This window comes from Syngnathoides biaculeatus, chromosome 22 (genome assembly GCF_019802595.1).
Source record: "Syngnathoides biaculeatus isolate LvHL_M chromosome 22, ASM1980259v1, whole genome shotgun sequence".
Taxonomy (NCBI): domain Eukaryota; kingdom Metazoa; phylum Chordata; class Actinopteri; order Syngnathiformes; family Syngnathidae; genus Syngnathoides; species Syngnathoides biaculeatus.
The window spans coordinates 12,480,082-12,503,711 of record NC_084661.1 but is presented as its reverse complement, the minus strand read 5'-3'; the positions used below and the strand labels follow the sequence as shown (position 1 = coordinate 12,503,711).

Here is a 23,630-nt window from a genome sequence, read left to right as displayed (position 1 = left end):
TCTCGTTCAACCTCGGAGGTTGTCAGGGGCAACTGTCAGGGACGCTCGTAGCCACACAAGGGCTAAAACATTTCCACGTGACACGCTGGAAAATTTAACAGCTACTTCAGTGGTACAGTATAGGAAAGACTTTTTAACCAAATTTCCGTACTTTCTTGTTGTTGAGAAGGCTGTCGCGGGAGGTTTAAGCTCAATTTGGATCATGTGTCCAAGCTAGCCGAGGTGGGGAAATCCAAAATGGATGCCGCCTGGAGAGCATTTGTCAACCTAGCTCTCTCGATGTAGATTTCTTCAAAAACGAACACGAAGCTCCCCTCTAAAGCACCGTTTGGAAGGAAAAACGCCATCCAGGGTATGTTTATTTGTCACCTGTGTGGGGAAAAAAGACGCAAATGACAATGAGTGGACTATTTTGAGTGTACTTGCAGGCAAAGTTATGTGAAACATTTATCGTTGTTAAACAACTAGACAAGACTAGCATGTGTTTTTTTTGCCACTTAAAATTGCAAACCAGGCACAGAAAAACGCCGTTAGCATTTTTGGTTAAAACATATTTTAATATGGTTAGCTATAGTCCTGTGATTCACTCAACACTGCATGAAAACATTGAGTCATAATCCGGTAAAAATTCCTCCGGAGTCGTAAAAATGCCAGTATTGAGGCGACTCTTGACAAGCCCAGTGAGCACAAGCAGTAAAGTCATTATATCAGTCAATTTAATGAAAAAATACACATGAGAAGAATAGAAATATTGTAAATAATTTTACAACTAGCAAATGATTTCAAATACAAAGGCGGCTGTTTGGAGTTTGCATTTTTACTCTCTACTTGTTTGGGTTTTTCCTCCACGTTTCAGGACTTACATGTTAAGTTTATTAAAGACTCTAAATTGTCCAGAGTTGTGAAAACTTGTCAATGTCCCCTGTGATTGACTGGCGACCAGTCCAAGGCCCCAAATCAGCTGAGATGGGCTCCAGCTCACCCGCAAACCTAAAAAATAACCGTAGATGTGAGGAAAACCTTAATTCAATATGGAGTACAGTTTTACAGAAACACTCAATCTACTTCTTCAATGTGTTTGAACTTGCTGCATCAGTGAAATTTTGAAATTGATTGACAGTAAATATCAGCATGTAATTACAAATAATCAAGCATCACTCAGGTGTTGTGTGTACTTCTGGTTGTTGTTACAAATCAGTTTCTCCTGGCTAAAATTGAGCCAAAGGTTGTTACCAGTCTGTTCATTCAGGAATGAAAATTTCACAGCTCTTCTTTGTCCATTGTTTTAGACTTCCTACTATTTTTAATGCGCTGGTGTCTCGGCAATATAATGCCGTAATTGCGGCCACCTCCAAATTCTATATGCACAATATCCCCTGCACGTACTCATTTGTCATCGGTGCCCCACCCGGTCAGGTCCACTGAGGAGATGGCGGTGTATTTCGACCACCGTGTTGAGACCCCTGAAAACAGTGTGGAGCCCTCTCAGTTGATGTGGCATTCGGCCCTGTCCATACTGGCTGTTGCCTCGCGTAACTCGACCGCTGGGGGAAATGTCAACATCTACTTGCAGCAGGTACACAGGAGTATGGTTATGAAATTGTCAAATAGCTTCTAAATATCTGTCTGTCTCCCCATTTTACATGCCAATTTAATATCTCCCTCTCTAAATAATATCCATCTAAATCCAGGGTGAGCACGTGGAGAGTTGCCACGTTGAGCGTCCTCACCGGCCCACGATGCTATGCTGGCATCCCATAAAGCCAGTGTTGGCTCTGGGCTGGGAGAATGGCGAGGTGCTGCTTCTGTCGCACCCCTCCGGGGATCAAAATGCCCTGCCGAGCACGCACGCAGGACGCATCACACTGCTGGAGTGGAGTAGCTCGGGAAGTCGCTTGGTAACTGGGGACCAGGTGAGTCTCTTTTAAGAGCACTGAGAACTGTTGTTGTTGCTGAACTAGTGAGTTGTGACATGTAAGCATGTGTAATTATTTTTAAAAAATGTACTGTAATGTTAAAACACTAACTGCGCATTTTTAATTGCGACTTCACAACAATAGAAATATGCACGTCCCAGGGTGACAACTGTTAAGAACCACTGCTCTTGAGCTCATAAATGAAAATCTCGATTACATTTATCTAACGTCAGAGTGGAGATTTAGCTGTTTGGAGGGTGGACGCCAGAGGAAGACTTCAAGGGAACCACCAAGTGAAGCATGTGTATAACTCCTCGGTCACTTGCTGCATATTCAAACCTTCTTCGCCTGGAGAGTGAGTAAACGGGACAGAGAGCCAATAGTTGGTAGGCAAAATCATGTATTTTTTGTGAAGTGTAAGCTTTTCGCTGCAGCGATGTGAAAATGCTGGCTCGCGCGTCCGTGAGCGGGGATGAGAACGCTTTGGATATGTTTAGCTGGAAGGGTGCGCCGCTCAAGATGGGGCCGCAGGAGGGCCTCGCTTTCTACGTCAGCACTGCGGATGGTAAGCAAGAGTCTCTCGTTTTTAAGGCGTGAGTGTGGTTTTTCAAGTGTAATTGATTGGATCAAAGCAAAGGCAAGTGGAGGTCATTTGTTGCTTATGTTTATTTTATCAGACTGTTCTGTTTGAGACCCACCGATTTGATGCTTCCTTGCCTTCTAGGTAAGGTACACAGCGTGGACGAGCATGGCAAAACAAGCGTGCTCCTCAGTATGAACGGCGCCATCAAGAAGATGTTCTACATGGAGACCAGGCAGTCACTCACTGTCATCACTGACACTATGATGCTCTCACAGTATACTCTTGGACCTGAGGGGGATGCCCAGGAATTCCAAAAGGTGCGCTCAACACACCAAAAAGCTTCTTTCATATCACCTACATGCATTTGATATATCGATCTCCTAAAAACGTACTTTTCAAGGTCAAACTGAGCAGTAAGAGTGGCCAAAACGTCGACATCGTGTGGGCCCAGAATGGTCTCGTTATCACAGCAACAGGGGAGCAACTCATCAGGTCGGTGTACCATAAGCGCGACAACTGAAGCACAAATGGTCCACTTGACGTGGTCGTCTGACCTGATTTGGTTTTGTAGGCTGTGGGATCTCGAGCGAAATGAAAACTATGCATTGTCCCTTGACGAGACTCTGGGCTTCGAGAGGGGTGAGATGATCAACTGCGTTTCCTACTGTGCAGGGAAAGGTAAGTATTGACAACTTTGACACATTGCTGGGCACTTTTTTACTGCCTATGGATAAATTTAGATGCTTGTAGTAATTTTTGACAAAAAAAAAGTGCATGGGCTGTTAAGTAGAAGTGATTGAATGGGAGAGCGGTGCCAGGAACATCCTCTAAAATATCCTCCTCTCTTTTATTTCACCCACATCTGTTCTTCTGTGGGCTTGTGAGTCGCCAACCTTCATTTCAGTTCACGTGCACTATTAGTGGGCAAGCAATCCAAAGATTGGCGAACTGTGGTTCACAATGATTGTAATGATTATACAGTAAAGCCTCGGTTCTCGAACGTCCCCGTTTTTGAACAAATCGGTTTTTCAACAAAAATTTTGAGATTTTGTTTTTTGCTTCTGTTTTCGAACTAAAATCGGTACTTGAACGCCCTCGACAAAACCCAGGAATAACATATTGCGCGCGGCCAAACCAGCTGACCCACGACCCGCTTTGTTGTTGTCTATTAGAACGCCCCCCGAAAAAAAAACGGAAATGACATAACGCGGGTGGCGCAACCAGCGCAATTTTGCTATTCTGTATAACACAGCCTCTGTACACAGACTTGTCCCGGTAGTGACTTGTTTTTCTTCTTATCAAGGACTACTGTTTTAACCCCCAATCATGGCTCCAAAGAAGGCAAGTTGCTTGTTTAAACTTATTCTGCACTTTTGTTAATAAAAAAAAAACAAAAAAACAAGCCTGGGGGCCAAGTCGCTACAAATATGGCAATGCGCTCCCAGCCTAGCATACTCTACTACAAAAGTATACATTTTAAGCAAAAAATAAATATATTTCTTAAATTATTTTATTATATAAAGTATTTAAACTACACATGCATTTCTACTATGCAGTTTATTATCAAGAAAAGCTTTTACAAAATCCTTTAATAAGCCCAATTTGTTTGGCTTGGAACGCATTAATTCTTTTTCCATTCATTGTAATGGGAAACATCGATTCGATTTCGAACAAATCACTTCTCAAACCATTTTCTGGAACGGATTATGGTCAAGAACCGAGGCATCTCTCTATCTGTATTATACTAAACTGTATACTATATATAATACTACCATATGACTGCAATTTGTCAGCTCGTATTCCCTAATACTCTTGACTTCTCCAGAAATTCTGTCTGCTGGGACCAGTCACGGGCGCATAGCAATGTGGAAGATGGCGGTCCATATGGACCGCAGCAGAGGTGACACCAAAGCCCAGTGGAAGCTACAGACACCCACTGAAATAGAAGGGAATGTCACTCAATTGCAGGTACTACCCTAACACACTTTTGTTCTGTTATGTGTTGATAAATACCTGACACAGTTTTTTTTTCTACATTTCAGTGGGGGTCCAGTCTGAACCTGCTGGCAGCCAACAATTCCAACACGGTGGTGATCTTGCACGAGCATGTGATGTCAGCCCACTGCAGCCAGCAGGTGGCGGCGGTGCAGTTGACGCCGACCCAGCTCAGCATCACCCAGTTCCACACGGGACTGCACCTTGCTCTCCAGTCCGAAATGCACATCAAGGGGGTCTGCGTCACCAAGGTAAGCAGTGAAGGGCGTTTGCGATCAAACTAAATGTCAATCAATCAAGCATTGCGAACTACAACCAAGTTGCGCTTACGTTACCTGGCTTAGACTTAGACTCTTTGTTCAGGACCTGAAACTTTAATCCAGATGCTTTCAGAAGTGTCACATTGGTTCTTTTTGTGTGCCCACCCCGATTAGGATTCTGCAACAGTTTGGAGCGGCAAACAGGTTACCGTGTTTGAGATGTCAGGGGCAGCTCTCCACAATAAAGGTACGCCTCTTACATTATGAACTCAATGTGCACTCAAAAGTCCAAATCACAGCTTGACCCATTAACCATTTTTTTTTCTCCACGTAATTTTGTAAAAGGTGTGAGAGATAAGCCGTTTTAAACCCAAAACAATTTTTCTTAAACACAACGTCTGATTAGAATTCCCCCCCCCCGCTTATTCCCCAGGATCATTCCCTTGTGACTCCCACGTAGTAGCCGTACACGGTGAGAACCTGTACACGGTGGAACCTAACAGAGTCCAGATCCGGACGCCACAGGTTTGTTGACTTTGGGAAGATGCGGTTGAGTAATTTAGTAACAGAACCCGAGTCAACTCATCTTGTATGTCACATTTAGGGTACAGTGAAACAGTTACTGACTTTCTCCAAAGCAGAGGGTAACCCAGTGCTCCTCGGTGTGTGCCAGTCTTACCTGGTGGTTGGCACAGATACGTCGCATATAAGAGTCTTTGACCTCACGAGAAGGTTTAGTAACACGCACGTTACTGTTGCTTAATCATCACGTGTCCATACTTGTGTACAAGAATGTGCGTGTTTTTAGGGACGCGAAAGCTCACTGCAATGCCAAGAACCTGGCTGACCTGATTCCCAATCTGGGTGCCCTGCGGTCGGTCAAGTGTAACGCCAACGGCGGCCAAGTCAGCATCTTGATCACACAGGTGAATGTGCAACAGACGCTCTCCTTTTCCATTTATTTAACTCTGAATCTATGTATTTCATTCCTCTCCGTGTAACTGTTATACTTTGTTTTATTACAGTTCATAGTTTATGCCCCCGTGATATAATTATTATTTTTTTAGCAGATGTTTACATGTTTTTACTGTTTACTTACTATAATGTCCTCACATTTGGAAAGGAGAACCACAGACAGGATTAAGTTGTTTATTGAATGATGGAAGAGCAGTAAAACTCATATATATAGTGTTTTAAAAGTCTTTTAATGAGTATAGGTGTCCACTAGAAAACATTGCTTACTGAGGTACCACTGACCAGTCTTTAACTATTTGTCTCAAGTGTATTTTTCCTGATTTTCCTGCTCTAAATCGATTCCTCCATCTCTTTCTTATTAGGTGAATGGTCGACCCGACCAAAAAGTGTACTTCTATGACATTGAAATGGACACCGTGACCCACTTTGACTTCTTCACTGGCAGACCATCGAGTGGTATCTCACAGCCTGAAGACAGCGAAAGGTAAGTGAAGGGTCCTTATTGTTATTATTATTATTATTTGAAAAGCTGCTTCTGTAAAGGTCCACTTTTTTGTGCTTTAGACAGCGGTTTCAGGAGAGCGAGCTCAGCGGGCGATGCCCTGTATCTCACTTCTGGGACGAGAGTGAACCTCGACTCTTTGTGTGTGAGACCGTGCCGGTCAGCTCTGAAACGTCATCCTCTGGTTACTGGGATACGGTAATGTCAACACTGACATAATCCTCTGGTTATAGTAGCTTTTTTCGCACCCTATTTCATATAGCAGCATGAAGGGTCAAAATTAATAAAACAATACATTGTTTAATGTTGATGGTGTTACTCAGTAGCAGTTTGCTCATAACTGCACGTCCTTCCTTTGATTTCTTTCTCTCTTCCCCCCCCCCCCCCCCCCCCCAGGTGGATGTGTCAGTGGTTACCCTCTTCTGTACTCAAGAACACGGCCTCCTCTTGCAGGACTGCTACCCCAAACCAGCAGGCCTTCAAGCACTCCTTGCTCTTGATGTGCCATACTATTATTTCAGCTGCAAGGTGAGGCTGCACAAATATCTTTTTAGTCTGTTCATCATTTTCCTTACTTGTAGCTTCTCTCTGGAAATCTTTTGTTACCTCTGTTATTCTCCTTGGCACCAACCACCACCATCACTCTAATATGCAACTTTGTTTGGTTTAACATATCCCAGCTATTATTTCGGAGGGGTGGTCTCTTTCAATCAGAAGTAAGTGCCTGTCTGTGCCCTCCCTTCACAAAGCTAAACATTTTTGATCCCCAGCAGCACAAACGTTTCCCAGTGTAGTCAATAGTTTCTGCTCTTATCCTTCAATGTTTTGTCATTTGCTATGACTCCTACCCATTTCTCCAAGCTATATATTAGTGCATCTGGACAGTAGTTTGTTGTGTTACAGCCTTATTCTAAATGAAAGAAATTCTGCAAGCAAGAGTGGGCCAAAATCTCCCCTCAGAGATGTGAAATATTCATTGCGTGTTATGTAAACACTTGATTTCAGTTGTTGCTGTTGAGGGTGGGCCAACTATTTATTAAGTTTATGGGGCAATTACCGTAATTCCCGGGCTACACACTGCACCTGGTTATAAGCCTCACCCAGTACATTTGTACGACCCCACAGCTGTGTAAAAGCCACAAGTGCCCACATTGAAACTCACATCGAAACACGAGATATTTACAAAGAAAGACGGTACACAGAGAGTTTAACGCTAACGCTAGCGCCGCGCTAACACCAGCGCCACTCTAACACTAGTGCTGCACTAACAACATAAAAAAACATACCGGTAAAAATCACTGAGACACGGCAGGAATACGGTAGCGCAGCGCTAACAGGGTGGAACCGGTAAAAGTCACTTCCTCGGCACATATATTCCACCGGTCTCACTCTTACCTTTTCCGCTTGAGTGCCTCCTTGCGGCCGTCAGAAAAAATGCACAAATTAGCCGCATCAACACATAAACCGCAGGGTTGAAAGCGTGTGAAAAAACTACGGTACGTATTCACACAGGGTCGGTAGCTTAGAATACCTTTTTTTTCCCACTAAATAAATACAAAACTTTTATGTTTACTTTCCTGATTGTTGTCTATTTACATGCATTTGATGATCTCAAGCAAATTGAGGTCACCACAAAAAAAACAAGAATTTGAGAAAACACTTTTTTCACAGCACTGTATTGGTCTTATTTAAACTTGACAACGTGGTTATTGGTTGTGTCCTAAAGGAAGTTTCCGCCACATCGGCGCCTGCAAACCAGAGCCAGCCATCACGAGGGTCAGTTGCCCTCTTCCCCCAAATGGTCTCCAGGCGTGCGCTCAGAGACTTTGAAGGCCTGGAGACCTGTGACAAGTCCACGCGGGACGCCATGCTCAATTTCAGCTTCTACCTCACCGTCGGCCACATGGACGAAGCCTTCAAGTCCATCAAACTTATCAAGAGGTAAGAAGTCACACTCGGTCAACTCAGTGCTGTGTATGTCACATCAGCACATTTGTTGTCAGATTGTTCTATATGAAAGCAAAATCCTTACTCTTTTCAAAAGATGATCCAACAACATTTAATTTACATTTCACCCAGAACTTTAAGCAAGTGGGTTAGAACCCTTTGAATTAAATCTTTTTTTTTTTCCCACTGAGTCTGTGTTGACGGAAAGAACTCTTCAGTTTGTAAATATGACTTTCTGTTGTATTTGGGTGTGTACTTCGGGGATGTCATTTTCTAAATGCGCGCACAGTTGCCAGTGTGCCCTTTCCATTCTTTCACGCACAAGGTGTGGACTGTACGTGCAGTACGTGCGTCCGTTCTTGTGTGTGTCCTTGGGAGACTTACATGGGATCGCGTCAACGTGATATTAATGGAAGCGGATTATGTGACTCAGTGCTCTCCAGTAGGCCCTTGCTTTGCTCACACCTGAACAAAAAGTCACTTCACATTTGAACAATCACGTGGGAAAAGGTCCCGCTAGCCGGATGTTCCGTGCTCTGATGACAGCTTTACGAAGTTCCTCATTGATGGCTATTTTTGCTGCTTTTCAAATGATGGACATTGTGTTGGATTTATAAAAACAGCCGCCCATACCCACTACCCTTATCTAATGCCAGATTCTGAATTGACTCTGGCTAGTGATTCAAAAACTAATCAAGCTCATTCAATTTTCACTTTTCGCAAGGATTTTGTATAAAATATTCCAAAAAAAAGTTGACAAGAATGTATCAGGAGAGGCTTTTGAGTTTTCACTCAAATTGTTTTAGCTCCAATGGGGCTTAATGTCATCGTTGAAATGCTTGATTGAAATCCTCGGAATGAAGCAACAATATCAGATACAGGCTGGAATGTGTGTATCCCAGACTGTGCTATTTCCTCAAATTCATGTCGTCCTTGACTGCAGGGTTATCGCCCGCTTACTGCCTTTTAGCCATCACGTTGGAATGTGCGATTTAGGAACTACAGAGGTAAAAGATGACACGCTGTGGCGACCCCTAACGGGACAAGCCGAAAGGAAAAGAAGAAGAAGAGGTGGTAGCTTGGTAATATACTGTAATATATCCGCATATAATACTGTATAAAGTACAAAGACCGCAACAGAAGATACGATGACAAAAAATATGTAGAATGATACAACCGAGACAACCATCAGCATTGAAATTCAGATTTATTGAATTTAGAAGATGTATTATTTTGTTTTTTATTTATGCCCTGTGTAAGAATGTGTGGAAGATCCACAAGGGCTCTTTACAGCTGTATAATATAATAATCCAAAGTATTACTACACCTTAGTGATAGCACTGTGTTTTAATACAGCAAACAATTATTAAATTAGTATATGGATGTACCACAATCAAGCAGACCTCTAAGTGGATAACATGGTTTGCAAAAAAAGTATTGTGTGTTTGTTTCAGTTGTTGCCTGCTCTTATATAGAAGTGCATGTTTTCATAAAGCATAGAGTAAATATCCCCCTTTTGCTTTAATTGTATTAAATTGTAGGTTTCCTATTAAATAATACATTGACCCACTAAGAAGCCTTGCTTGAATAACTAATATGTTTCAACCTACTAGATATATCACCATTCCATTTCGATATGCTTCAAAACGACAGGAAAAACGAGGTATTCTGTTCTTACGATTTTGTATTCGTTCTTTCACAACTCCAATTCATAGTCATGCAAAAGGACTTTTGAATAAGTGCACATATAACAATCAAGGTCCAGCTTGATCTTCTGCTTGGCAGGCATGAAAGTGTCGGGGTTTAAATCGAGCTCAGTATTTCTCCACCAATGAATGAAATATCTCGAAAGGAAATATTGACTCAGTGACATGACATCCATGAGCCGTGGATTATGAAATTGAACACATGCGGCTGGATCTATGTTGAGCCACGGGAAGCCCGTTTAATAAAATGGAGCAGTCCTGTTCGAAGGTTCTCTGCTCAACATGGCGAGTCCACGTAATCATTGTCCAGACGTGGGTGGAAAGGCGACGTCAGCGAACGACTGATGATGATGACCCGCGGCGCCAGGCAATCGTCCCGGCGGTGTAAAATGTTCCAGATGAGCATGGCCGCCGCCGTGGTGGCCAGCAGGCACGCGGCTATGTCCACGTAGCAGGAATAAGACAGATGTGTGTAGGGCCCGATCCTGTAGAAGGTCACCAGTCCGATCACAAGGACAAAACCTGCACGTCAGCAAAGGAAGACCAGTGAATTAGTTTAGAGAGCGAGACAGGTTGGCAAAAAAATGATGTACGAGATTGTGTCTGCGACTCATAATTTCAGTATTCAAGGACAATCTTTCTTTCACACATGAGACCTTGTACATTATTGAGTCACATGACATCAGGGAGAGAAAATTGCTCACGAGCTTTAATTTGGACATATTTTGAAGGGGTTTGCTCACTTTTGTTCCAAGCAGTTTGGACATTCATGAGTCTGTGTTATTATTTTTTGTGGGCGTAGAAGCTTTACACTGACTACATTGCAGTAAACTGTCATTTCTTCAGCCTTCCCATGGAAAGGTACGATAAAATATTTACAAAAATGTGAGTGGCGTACTCTAATCATATTCTCACATTTCCTTACGGACAAAGGTGTCTCCCATTTGAATAAAGTCCATAATAACATTAAAACAAACAATTACAAACATTCTGCTGGTTGCATATTTTGGATACATGGTTACTCATTGATGTCTATTTTTACTGTCGCATTGTTTGATTCCCGAAATTCTCCACCCATACGATTCCACATTCACCTCCGCTCTTAACATATTTGTTGTTTTTTTTTTTATTTCTTTTAATAGTTAACATCTGCGACCCATTCGGTCGTTGCGTGAACATTGTACTAACATGTATTTTGATCTAATTTTAGCATGAAAAAAAATTTCCTAAAATGTATCGGAACCATAGTAATTCTATTGCTGTTGTACAATGTAGAGACTAGGAAACAAAAAGGCAAATAAAGGAATGAAATGAAGAATATATTGCGTTATTTAAGCAAAGTTATTTGTCAACAGCACAGGAAAATGTGACTTGGCTTAAAACAAGTAAACATTTCATCAACTTTTAAACTTACTGAGGTCTCAAAGCCCTTTCATCACTGATCTTTAGGTAAATAAAGGCTTTGAAAACTGACATGATCTAAAAATATCAGGGGATAATAATGCGCTCTTAAAAAGCCTTTGATGTGTTTTGTATTCCTTCTACTTTTGAGGCATTGTCTTAGAATTCAAGATCTGAAGAACTCTTGTTTTTGCTCTTCACTTTCCTGCTGATACTTTGAATTGGATCAGCACGTCCCCGAAACGCACACCTTTCCTGCACATTTATCTTACGAAGATTTTATCCATTGATAAAACCTGCATTAAACCGTTCAGTAGTTTCATCACATTTTACAATCCTCGGTGTTCCGCTGTCCAAAAGTTCCCAAAAATAATCCCTGGAAATGTGGATACTCGATATAAATCAGTCAGTTTCCTGCAGTGAAGCTTTTTGAGTTCATTTATAGCCCCCACCACCTTTGCACTAAGATGGTTGTCATTGTTTGAAGTGAGGATGTGAATAATAATGTCTGCATATCAGTTTGTGTCGACCACTCAAACTGTAACACGGCAGTGTTTGCTCAGTGGCTTTGGTGCTTAACCCGCCTGGCTCCTCATCCGAGAAAATGAAAAATCTCCTGTCCAGGTTGCAGCCAGGGTGGGCTGTGTGAACCCCCTTTTTGGCACACGCTTATCTCGTCAGCTTCCTTCCCAGTCTTCCTCTTTCCATCCTTCCTTCCTGCCCCTCCACACCCTGGGCTTCGAGGCTCCTACAGTGTACTGGAAGTTCGATGTTATCGGTCACAAGAGAAAAACCTCAATAAGGTTCCTCTTGAAAGTGACGTTTTTAAAAAATCAAGACAGTAAAGACAGGCAAAAAAATGATTTGGGACTCTCCGGTGTGGTTGGGGCCGGGGGGCACTACGCTGACGATCAGTTATTATAGCAAGTGTCCCATGACCGGTAATGACGTGACCTGACTTTTCACACTAGAACAGAGACTCCATCTTCCAGGGGTGAAACCGCCACCGTGAAGCAGAAATCACTGGAATGGACCTGAATATTGTAAGTCAGAAGCGAGCATGTTTGGCACTTATCAAAATGAAAACATTCCGGAGAAAGAAGGTGATAAAGGCTAACAATATCTCCATTCATGTAGGGATTACAGTAAATCCATTCACTAGTGCTGTGATTACGACTGCTGCGCTCTGATGGACGAGTTGATTTTGTTCCTCGTCTACCCTCGTAACTTCAAACACTCGTATCGTAAGTCATCTTTCCTCACGGAAATGAATATAAATGACATTAATCTGTTCCACCTCCTCCTCAAATAAAAACAACAATCATGTAATGTACCTTTTAACAAGGGCGGCGCGGCGGATGAGCTGGTAAAGCGTTGGCTTCACAGTTCTAAGGTTCTGGGTTCAATCCTGGACCTGCCTGTGTGGCGTTTGCATGTTCTCCCCGTACCTGCGTGGGTTCTCTCCGGGCACTCCGGTTTCCTCCCACTTCCCAAAAATTAACATTAATTGGACACTCTAAATAACCCCTTGGTGTGATTGTGAGTGTGGCTTTGTCTACATGTGCCCTGTGATTGGCTGGCAACCAGTTCAGGGTGTACTACGCCTACTGCCCATTGACAACTGGGATAAGCTCCAGCACTCCCTGCGACCCTTGTGAGGATAAGCAGCTAAGAAAATGGATGGATGGATCTTTTAACCAGTAAAATGCCACACACATAAAAAATAAAACTCATAGCATGTATTTGCGCACGGCCAAGAAGTGAAAATCGAACTTTGGAGTTCATTCCATGGTGGAGCTTTTCGCATTTTTGTCTGGAAATGCTTTCCCCAAGGATTTGGACCATTTATATATTTAGATTTTTTTAAAGGTCAGAGGGAACTTAAGGTTGTATGAGAGGGCCTGGCTTCCAATGTACATTCTTGTTTGTCCCAAAGGACATTCCACATTTTTTTCCCTTGCATCTTCTTCCATATTAAGATTAATATCCATTCTTTGGTTCGCATAGTATGTCATCTTTAAGCTGCTTTGTTGACCATATATGGTCAGACAGTAACCTTGGAAGATGCTATTTGTTTCCAGGAAGCCTTTCTAATTTTGGATAGGAAATAGGTGTGTGTTGTTTTAGCTTTGTCAGTATACATGAAGACATTCTCATCGATCATCCCTGACCATTGTCGTATAAGCTATAAATAGCCACGTGCTGATCTCCCAGACATGTTTGATGTCTTTTTTTCTTGGTCACGGAGACATTTAATTTGAATTTGCTGTTGTTAGTAGTTGTGATTGTCAACCCTGTAATCAAGGTCTTCAGATAACAGACATTGGAAAAAAAAACAACGCTCATGATTATAAAGAAAACTTCAGTAGGGTAGTTAATTTACAGAAGCTATTACCATGTAGTTACATTTACCTTCTAAAATCCCCAACCACAGCACACACACTGTCAGAAACAAACATGCACAAAGTATCTCCAGGCAGTTTGCGCACACATACAACACAAATACACAGTCACTGTCGAAAGTGTCTTTCCCGTGCATTCCCCCTCCCGGCTTTTTCCTTCTTCATCTCGGGGGTTTGCATAACAGGTAGTCACAGACATTTCCTCGTCCTGAGCAGGGATATCCTGGCGCCCACCAGTCGCTCGCTGCAGCTCTGGCTCACGGGCTCTGGACGAACACTAAATTTAGACTCGGAGTAGACTGATACAGAGCCAAGTGACTGAGGGTCCCTACACAATGCACAGGAGCCACAAAAGTCTTGGGACGCAACTCTTAATTAAGCAGTTCATCAGTCAAGGGGTTGAGCGAGTTCATCCTGAATATTAACAATTCAGATTGTGGAGAATTATATGCTTCTAACTGTGGGAAGTGCGTGGAATGCCATTTTCCGTTCCCATTGCCGTGCCCGAAAAGACACGATCCGTAACGTCATACGTGAGGAGCTTTGTCTCATTTGGGTGTGAAGGGGGAACAACATAACATGTCCCATGTTTAGTTCCTGTGGATGTCCCAATACTTGGATCCATTTTCTGACACTAATCAGGAATACACAAAAACAAATGCGCTTTTCTTTCAAAAAATTTGAATAAAAAGATTCTAAATGACCCCCAAACTTTTGATACAACCTCATACACAAGTGTTATCATTAAAAACACGATTGATGAGTGTACCGGTATCTTTACATACAGTATCATCAGTGTCAGGCAGACTCCTTGCATTTCCCAAATCACAACTTTCTAGAAAGTAAAATAAACAAAACATCTTGCTTTAGTTCCGAAACATCACATCATCCAAATTAGTATTATACCTTATTACCTGTCCCAAACAGTTGAAGCGTTCAAGAGAATTAATAGATTTGTTCTCAAGCTATTTCCAACACTTAAGATTGCTTGATAATGGGTAAAAAAAATAACTGACTATAATGAGGACAGACCAAACCGTATCTCCTTTTGGAAAAAATGTGAAATTGACCATATTTGGGCATATGAAATTTCCTCACGACACCGGCGATATATATTTAATATCCATCCATCCATTTCCTTTGCCGCTTATCCTCACAAGGGGCGCGAGGAGTGCTCGAGCCCAACTGTCAACGGGCAGGAGGTGGTGTACACCCTGAACTGGTCGCCAGCCAATCGCAGGGCACATTGAGACAAACAGCCACACTAACAATCACACCTATGGGCAATTTAGATTGTTCAATTAATGTTGCATGTTTTTTGGGATGTGGGAGGAACCCGGAGTGCCCGGAGAAAACCCACACAGGCATGGGGAGAACATGCAAACTCCACACAGGCGGGGCCGGGATCAAACCCTGGTCTTCAAAAGTGTGAGGCTAACTCTTTACCACCTGATCCACTGTGCCATATATGTAATATACATTATATATAAACATATAAGTAACCTTAGGTCCCCTTAAAGGCGCTTTATACATCCAAATTAAGGCTCCAGCACTCCCTGCGACCCTCGCGCGGATAAGCAGCTAAGAAAATTCATGAATGGATGGATTATTATTACTTTGTAATATATGTTGGCTTATTTCATCAAAGAATATACAGGTAAATACTGAAATCTAAGCAGTTTATTATTGTGGTGTATGATGCAATATGTTTGTGTCCCACCCTATGAGAGTCAAAAATCCATCTATTCATCCATACTTTTTAGTTTTAGTTGCGATAAAATTATGGCATTACCCAACCTTCAAGATCATTCACTTCAAATAAGTGTCTAGACAATTAGTGATGATAATTTGCTTGCCTTTCTGAAGCTATATTATCTCCCAATATTCTCATCAGAAGATGTCTTTAAGATGCAGCCATCATAGGCTATTAAGTTGACAGAGCGTTGGTACTTACTGGCGAGCTGAAAGAGTGCAGCGATGGCCTCCTCCCACCACTGGGATTCTCGCGTGATAAAGGGCAGCTCCATCAGGCCGAGCAGGAAGATCAGCTGACCGGCTGTCAGGGCCACGGTCGCCATCAGGTTACACGCTCGCATCATGTCAAACTGCACTTGAGAGACCACAGGGAAACTTGTGTTATACCTCCAAATGTCCAAAGGGCTTGCCGTAAGCAGGTAGCCCTGCAAGGTGCTGCAATGCAGAGATTTAAGCTTTGACGCTTTGCTATTTCAGCATGGGTCACTGTTTTAATGATTTGTGACTTGCACTTGGGAGTTTGAAGCTCGGGACTTTTGACATGAAATGATTAGGTGTTATCATTACTTGCAGATGAGATAGAGGTCTTTGCTCTTTTTAAGATTAGATACTGCAGGTAAGACTGCGTTAATAATGTGACTTCAGTTTAGACTCGAGACGTACTTGAAATTTGCACATGCGACTTGGTCTCTGCTGCGATGTATTGTAGCAGCTTTTTTTTTTTTTTTTTTACTACTTTGATGCTGCCCATTGTGCCAAGTTGGCAGTGGACATGCAGTTTCCCAAACCTTTTCTTGAATGGACTTTTGTCAATGGTACTTTATTAGGCCAAATAGATGAATGGCTCACTCTGTGAAAATCCCCCCCCCCTCCCCCCCGCCGCCCAATAAAAAAAAAAAATAATAATGCTGGCGTCTCATATTTCCAAAACCATCATTTGTCAGGAAAAAAAAATGTTGGGTAATAGACTCTGCATTGTCAAAGGGAGCAAGCCGTTTTCAACACTTTTGGTTAGTAATTCGTAAAGTTAAAACACATGGACCACAAGCAAAGGTTTAACGTTTTTTTTTTTTTACCTTTGACCCCAGCTTCATAAATGTAACCGATAACTTGATGCAGTGTCAATTCAACGTTATGAGTCGTTTGGAAAATGTGCTTTGAGGTTTCAATATCCATCCAGCCATTTTAGATGCAGCGTGTCCCTTTAGGGTCGCAGGTGAGCAGGCACCTATCCCATTTGACTTTTGGAGCATGTCATAATGACCCTGGAGTAGTCGCCAGGCAACCGTAGGGTGCATATTAGATGGACATTTCACATACATATTCACATCTACGGACAGTCTTCGTTAAACTGGAGTTCCCAGAAAAAAAAACTACTCAAGCCACAGGTACTCCAGAGCCGAGATTCCAACCCTGAACTCTGTTCTGTGAGGCAGAAGTGCTAATCTATGTTTCATCGTACCAACAGGTTGAATAGCAACAAACATAATAGCACAACCAAACGGAAACAGTGGTGTCATTTGGTTAGGCTATTTTATAATACTTACATTTCACAGAGCTGCGGGATTCTTGATAGCCAGCATACTCGGAGCCCCATCCCAACCCTTCACATTGTCTCTGCGCCACCTGAGCCCTTCGCCCCGGTTGGAGATCGTCCCGAGCCCTCTCCGCTCCAGTCGGGCACATCTTCCACAGTCCCACGCTCCTCTTGCGCCCATCGTCAAGGGCTTGCAGGACCCAGCTGGGGGTGAAGGCCGCCACGTTGTTTAGGACCAGGGACAGCAGGGCCACCGCCACCGCCGCAGCCACGAGCCTCTGCACGGCCATGTGACACCCGGTGGCTGCCGCCCCTCCTCCTCCGCCCTCTCCCTCAGTTTCCAACCCTTGCTCTTCCTCCGCGTCCCGCCCGGTCCCTCGGCTCTCCTCCGGAGAAGCTCCGTGGACCCCGTGGCTCCTCTGAACCACCACCACCTCCTCCGCCTCCACCGCTGCCACCGCCTCCTCCTCCAGCAGATCACTTGCAAGTTGCACAAATGACGAAATGGGCAACGGTGTTGTCTTGATGTTTAGCTAAAGAACATCTCCATTCATCCTCATTCACGAGTCAGTAACCCCTCAGCCTTCCTCTTCTGACAGTACTGCAGGTACGCTCGGATCAATCCAGCAGACACCGAGGTCCATTCCACCGGCTCCAGATGGTTGCAGCTTGACTAGTGGATGTTGCTCCGTGGGTCTTTTTCTTCCTCGCTCACTCCTTCGCGTATAATCGTGATTTGTGTATGCAGAGTGCACGAAAAAGGCACGAGCCCCTGCACTGTTGCGAATAGTCTCACCGCTGCCTACAAGAAGAAGTCCCCTAAACCCACCTCCCTCTGTTTCCTTCTAATGATGCCCCTCTCTGTTTCCCTCACAGCTGATGCTTTTAGGTCAGAGGTGATTTGTCGCAGCTTGTCAGTTAGCTTTAGCAGCAGGTCACAACCGTCCTCCTTCCTTCAAGGTCGCCTTACAGTAAATGTGTGAGCATGCCAAGGTTTTTGTGTGACTCAAACGTCCAAAAAGAGCCCCCTCTTGGACGTCACTGTTGTATATTCTTTTGTCTGCGGTCCGGGAGGCGGGGTGGGGTGGTGGTCGGCGGTGGGGGGGGGGGGGGGGGGGGGGGGGGGCGTTCACTTGAAGTCCTCTCTTGTGTGCAACAAACACGTTGGCCACCACAGTCAGTCAGCAACAGGATGTGTTTCCTGAGAGGAAAAGAGGCTGGGAAGAGAACTGTTCCTTCTCTTGTCTTTCCTTTTTGGGCTCTCTAGATGTTGCCGCTCTTTTGCATTCTGAAGTATTTCTCTCGTTGTTTTCGGCCATCCATATAAGGCCCGACTATTTTGGATCGGTCCTGCAGAGAACTTGGACCAAATGTCGTTTGCTTTAGTTTTGCTTGGACACCGTTGCCCCCCTTGTACACCACGGGCCCCTAAAGATTTGGGCTATTTCCTGTTGCCCAACTTTAATAAACAGCACACATCTGTATCTGCTAAAGCAATGAGGAGGGGGAAGGGGGTGCCAAATATGAAACAGATGGCTAAGGAATCTTGAATATGAACTTTAAGCAATCGCAAAAGGAGTTCAGGCTGTTGATTTAAATCAGAATGTCGGAAAGAAAATAGTTAAAGACGGGAACTTGTGATTGGGGTTTTGCGCACATCATGCATTTTGTTTATTTATGGAGTGATCTGTCAGAATAATAAATATGGACGGCCATAGTCAGGTTGGGACAGACTAGTCTCTCCTAACTAAGCCCTGTTGCATGAACTGATGTAGCCTGCTCGGATGAGAGGTGAAACGTTTTTTAAGACTACCAGAACAGTTTATTTGCAATTTATTAAATGCCCTGTACCATTTTTCATAAATGTCTTATCTGAATTAACATATTTGAAGGTGGATGTCTTCAGCACTTAATTCTAGTTTTGATGAGCCTGCGTTACGCCTTTTTTCGTTGAGAAATTGCATTATTTTACAGAACAGAAAGGGTATGATCAAAAGCTTAAACCACTGAACACATAACACAAACTTGATATATATATATATATATATATATATATATATATATATATATATATTTTTTTTTTTTTTTTTTTTGGTAACGAGACTTTGTGGATACTATTAATTTGAACGTTCTCTCTGTTGACTCATCAAAAACAGTAAACATTTTCTTGACTTTTCTTCTCACCAGCAAAGCAGTATGGGAAAACATGGCACGCATGTGTGTGAAAACCCGCCGGCTGGATGTAGCCCGAGTGTGTCTGGGCAATATGGGAAACGCCAGGGCAGCAAAAGCTCTGAAGGAGGCCGAGGCAGAACCCGAGCCCGAGGCCCACATAGCAGCCTTGGCCATTCAGCTCGGCATGTTGGTAGGATCCGAACAAATTGAAACCATTTCCTACATTGTCATTATTTTCTTTCCATACACAGACAACACAGAGTTGTCATCCTTCCCTTCCCGTTCTCTAATAGGAGGATGCTGAAAAGTTGTACAAGAGCTGTCAACGCTATGACCTTCTCAACAATCTCTATCAGGCGGCGGGCCAATGTGAGAAGGCACTAGAAATCGCTGAGAATCATGATCGCATCCACCTCCGCACCACCTACTACAATTATGCCCGCTATCTGGAATCCATGGGTGACAAGAGCTTGGCCCTGGCTAAGTAAGAATGTTTTGCAGTAAAGGAATCCGCTGCATATTTGCGGTTCACGTTTCATAAATTCTCCTACTGGTGTGTTTTCTGAAACAACCAAATATACCAACAAAGTCCTGTCTAGATAGCAAAATAGTATTGTGTCAGGGAACTATGTTGAAGTGATACATCTCGACTGCAAGAGAAGCTAGCTAAAGTGAAAGTTGTTGAGTGGATACTGTATATATGTGCACCTCTGCTGCATTTTCTTTTTCAATATCAAATCATTTGTAAGCTATTTCTAAGGTTAATGTTGTAATGTGAGTTTAAAATTATATTGAACTGTTAGGGTATTGTAGTTTATGATATATTTACAATTTGGGCTATATACGCAATTAATAGAACATTACTATTTTTTTCCCCTCATCCCTATTACAGTACTACAGAAACCAATTTTTGGATTGTCTTTGTAATTTCTTGTATTATTGTTCCAGTTACGAAAAATCCGACACTCACCGAGTGGATGTGCCCAGAATGCTCCAGGATGATCCTTTGTCTCTGGAGATCTACGTAAACAGAATGAAAGACAAGTATGTCCACAGAGTGTACAATTACACAGACAGATTCTTCCCAGACAGTTTACAACAAATAATTCATCACCACAGGAACCTCTACAAGTGGTGGGCCCAGTATTTGGAGAGCCAGTCGGAAATGGATTCAGCTCTGGAATTCTATGAATCGGCTCAGGATTACCTCTCTCTAGTTCGGGTTCACTGCTACATGGGAAATGTCGATAAGGTTATTTGGATGTATAGATTATTAACATTATATAAGCCTGTGCACACGAGCTCACTCAAAAATGTACAGTATATTTGGATACTTTCCACTCTATCAACAACAAAATTCTTACCATTTTCTCTTAGTTTTAGTTTTTCTTCACTGTTTTTGTTCAACAGGCATGTGAGATAGCCATCGATACAGGCGACAGGGCGGCGTCGTACCACCTGGCCCGCCATTACGAGGGTCACGACGACATCAAACAAGCCGTCCACTTCTACACTCGAGCACAGGCCTACAACAACGCCATACGACTTTGTAAAGTGAGTGAGTCTCCTGATTCTGTTAACACACAACTGAGTGGTATTTCTTTATTGTGATGAGCCGTGGCGAGAATTCTCTTCATCATTTCTCAACATTGTGATGCTATTTTGGTCCATTTATTATTCGTGTTTCATCTTATCACCGAATAGGAGAATGGTCTGGACGACCAGCTGATGAACCTGGCTCTGCTCAGTAACCCGGAGGACATGATGGAAGCCGCCTGTTACTATGAGGAGAAAGCCGTCCACATGGACCGAGCGGTTTCGCTCTACCACAAAGTATGACGACTGTCTGTTTATCCCAAAAACCTCTTAGCTATGAATCCCATAGCACTCCACAAGAGGGCAGTGTTACATAAGCTTGGCATTAAAACAGTTTACATGTTTTCTGATGCCCCGGTCCTAGTAACAAATTGCTATTTCATGCATATTCTACTTTTTTCATGGCCACTAATTTATGCACACAATATACTACACTTACTTCTTGGAAATGTGTATTTTCCGCACACGTGCTACCTTATTCAATGTCACAAATGACTTTTTCGTGCCCGCAATTTAACATTTGATCTGCTAATGTGCCCACAAATTATTATCTTTATCTGTGGTCCTGCAGGCTGGTTACGTCTCCAAAGCTCTGGAAGTGGCCTTTGCTACAGAGCAATTTGCAGCCCTTCAGATGGTTGCTGAGGATCTGAATGAAAGCTCGGACCCTGCCCTGCTGGCGCGCTGCTCCGAGTTCTTCATCCAACATTCCCAGTATAAAAGGGCTGTAGAGCTGCTAATTGCAGCCAAGAAGGTACTGGTCCTTGCTTACATCCATCAGGGACTTCATACACTGACTTTCACTTGTCCATGTTCGTGTCCGCAGTACCCTCAGGCTCTGGAGTTGTGTGTAAATGAGAACCTGACCATCACAGAGGAGCTTGCTGAGAAAATGACTGCGACGGATTCAAAAGACTTGTCTGAAGAGGCTCACAAGGAGCTGCTGGAGAAGATAGCTGAGTGCTGTGTGCGTCAGGGGAACTACCACCTGGCCTCCAAAAAGTTTACACAGGCCGGAAACAAGCTCAAGGTAAGAAATTTCTCGGTAATGGACACAACTTGTGTTACTTCAGCACTTTTTTTTAACATGGTTTTCCTTACAGGCTATGAGGGCACTCCTTAAATCAGGGGACACGGAAAGGATCGTACTTTTTGCCAACGTTTGTCGTCAGAAGGAGCTTTTCATCATGGCCGCCAACTACCTCCAGTCTGAAGACTGGAAAAATCCGGAGATCTTGAAGACCATCATTGCTTTTTACACAAAAGGGAGAGCGCCGCACCTACTTGCTGGCTTCTATGAAACTCGTGCACAGGTAGCAGCGTGCTCCAGTCTCCCTTCTCGACATGACTGCCAATGTACAATAATACAGACTTTTTTTTTTTTTTAACCATTTCAAAGGTGGAAATTGATGACTATCAGAGCTATGAGAAAGCCCTGGATGCTTTGAGTGAGGCAGTCAAATGCCTCTCCAAAGTAAAAAACTCAGATGGACAACAGGAAGCCAAAAGAGCCGAGCTGCAACGCAAAATCACCCTCATTAAGAGGTTTATTAACGCACGCAGGTAAGAATTATGCCGAACGCTACCCTTCAAAAGTTTGTGGTCACCCAGACATTTTTGTTTCAACAAAAACACACCCATCTAAGTGTCAAATAAGGACATTTCTAATTGACTGCAAACTATTGAACAATAGTATACATTTTTTATTTTATATTTGTTTTTATTCTTATTCTATTGATAACATTTTTACTTCTGATAGTCTTCTCCATGACTTTGTGTGCAGGTTGAAAGCAGAAGATGGCGAAGAGGCCCTAAACATATGTGAAGGGTTACTGCAGGAGCCTGAGTTGGATGTTGCCGTCCGGGTCGGCGACGTGTTTGGTTTCCTGATCGACCATCACTGTCAGCACGGCAACTTCAAAGCCGTAATTATTGCTATTATTTTTTTAAACGTTCAAAATGTAATTCAATAAAAGTTGCAATCGTTCTAACCTCCCTCGATTTTCTCCAGGCCTACAGCAAGCTGGAGGAGCTCCAGAATGTGGTACCGTCACAAAATATCCGATACTATGTTAAACCGGGCAGCCTGGATGCCATGCACAAGCACATGGGTCTCACCATGTACTCTGGGGACCAGAAAAACAACGAGAAGGAGGAGGATGAAGTGGAGGAGGACTTGAATGTTCCCTAAAATCCCAATGACTCCCCCCCAACTGTTTCACTGGGTGGCACTATTGTCTACATTCAGCAGCCATAATGATGACAATTTATGAATAATGTCCTCTCGGCTGAAATATATATGTATTTTTCTTAACCTGTTCAGCCTCACACGCTGCTGGAACCAATCCTAGCTGGCATTGGGTCAAAGCCGAACTACACCCTGACCTGGTTGCTGGTCAGTCGCAAGTTCTGTGTACAGACAGACAAGCATTCATGCTCATATTTACACCATAACTGAACGCATGCCGCCTGCTCTGAAGTCAGGGGAATGCGGCACGCCATCAGTCAGCAAAATACACAATACCAGTCCATTTGTTTATTGCTTTGTCATTTATTGCTACTTTGTGCAACTGTGTGAAAATATTGAATGATATTGTATGTGCCTAAAAAATAATTTTGTGTACGCATGTGGAAAATGTACAATGGAATCCATTGTACTATAAGTTCAATATACAATGTGTAAATAAATGTTTTGATGCTTTTCTACAAAGAAAATGGTTTTGTTGACGTTGTGAAGATTTGTGTTGTGCTAAACCATGGCAACTTTCGGGTATACAAGGTGAGTGTCAAATACCCTTCAGCAGCGACTGAGCAAATTGTAAAAATGGACTCAGAGGAGCCTCTGGCACATTCAAATCAAGCTAAGGATCAAATTCTTGA

At 43.1% G+C, this 23,630-nt stretch overlaps 2 protein-coding genes across 2 annotated transcripts; one reads left to right on the top strand and one right to left on the bottom strand.

Moving 5' to 3' along the window:
• Positions 1 to 24: 24 nt before the first annotated feature.
• On the top strand, positions 25 to 23,442 carry ift140 (intraflagellar transport 140 homolog (Chlamydomonas)). The gene is made up of 30 exons (XM_061810669.1): positions 25 to 352; positions 1,417 to 1,576; positions 1,692 to 1,913; positions 2,150 to 2,271; positions 2,351 to 2,481; positions 2,641 to 2,816; positions 2,900 to 2,991; positions 3,071 to 3,177; positions 4,325 to 4,467; positions 4,542 to 4,745; positions 4,929 to 5,001; positions 5,188 to 5,279; positions 5,359 to 5,486; positions 5,563 to 5,680; positions 6,092 to 6,213; positions 6,294 to 6,429; positions 6,628 to 6,759; positions 7,958 to 8,172; positions 19,167 to 19,344; positions 19,448 to 19,638; positions 20,103 to 20,198; positions 20,274 to 20,406; positions 20,565 to 20,708; positions 20,859 to 20,987; positions 21,322 to 21,504; positions 21,577 to 21,780; positions 21,854 to 22,063; positions 22,150 to 22,313; positions 22,534 to 22,675; positions 22,762 to 23,442. The coding sequence occupies exons 2-30, from the start codon at positions 1,430 to 1,432 to the stop codon at positions 22,939 to 22,941; spliced, it is 4,314 nt and encodes a 1,437-aa protein (XP_061666653.1). The 5' UTR covers positions 25 to 352; positions 1,417 to 1,429; the 3' UTR covers positions 22,942 to 23,442.
• Positions 9,320 to 17,998, bottom strand: tmem204 (transmembrane protein 204). The gene is made up of 3 exons (XM_061810670.1): positions 16,990 to 17,998; positions 15,642 to 15,797; positions 9,320 to 10,406 (listed from the first exon to the last, which is right to left on the bottom strand). Exons 1-3 carry the CDS (start codon positions 17,267 to 17,269, stop codon positions 10,162 to 10,164), a joined length of 681 nt encoding a protein of 226 aa, XP_061666654.1. The 5' UTR covers positions 17,270 to 17,998; the 3' UTR covers positions 9,320 to 10,161.
• Positions 23,443 to 23,630: the final 188 nt, after the last annotated feature.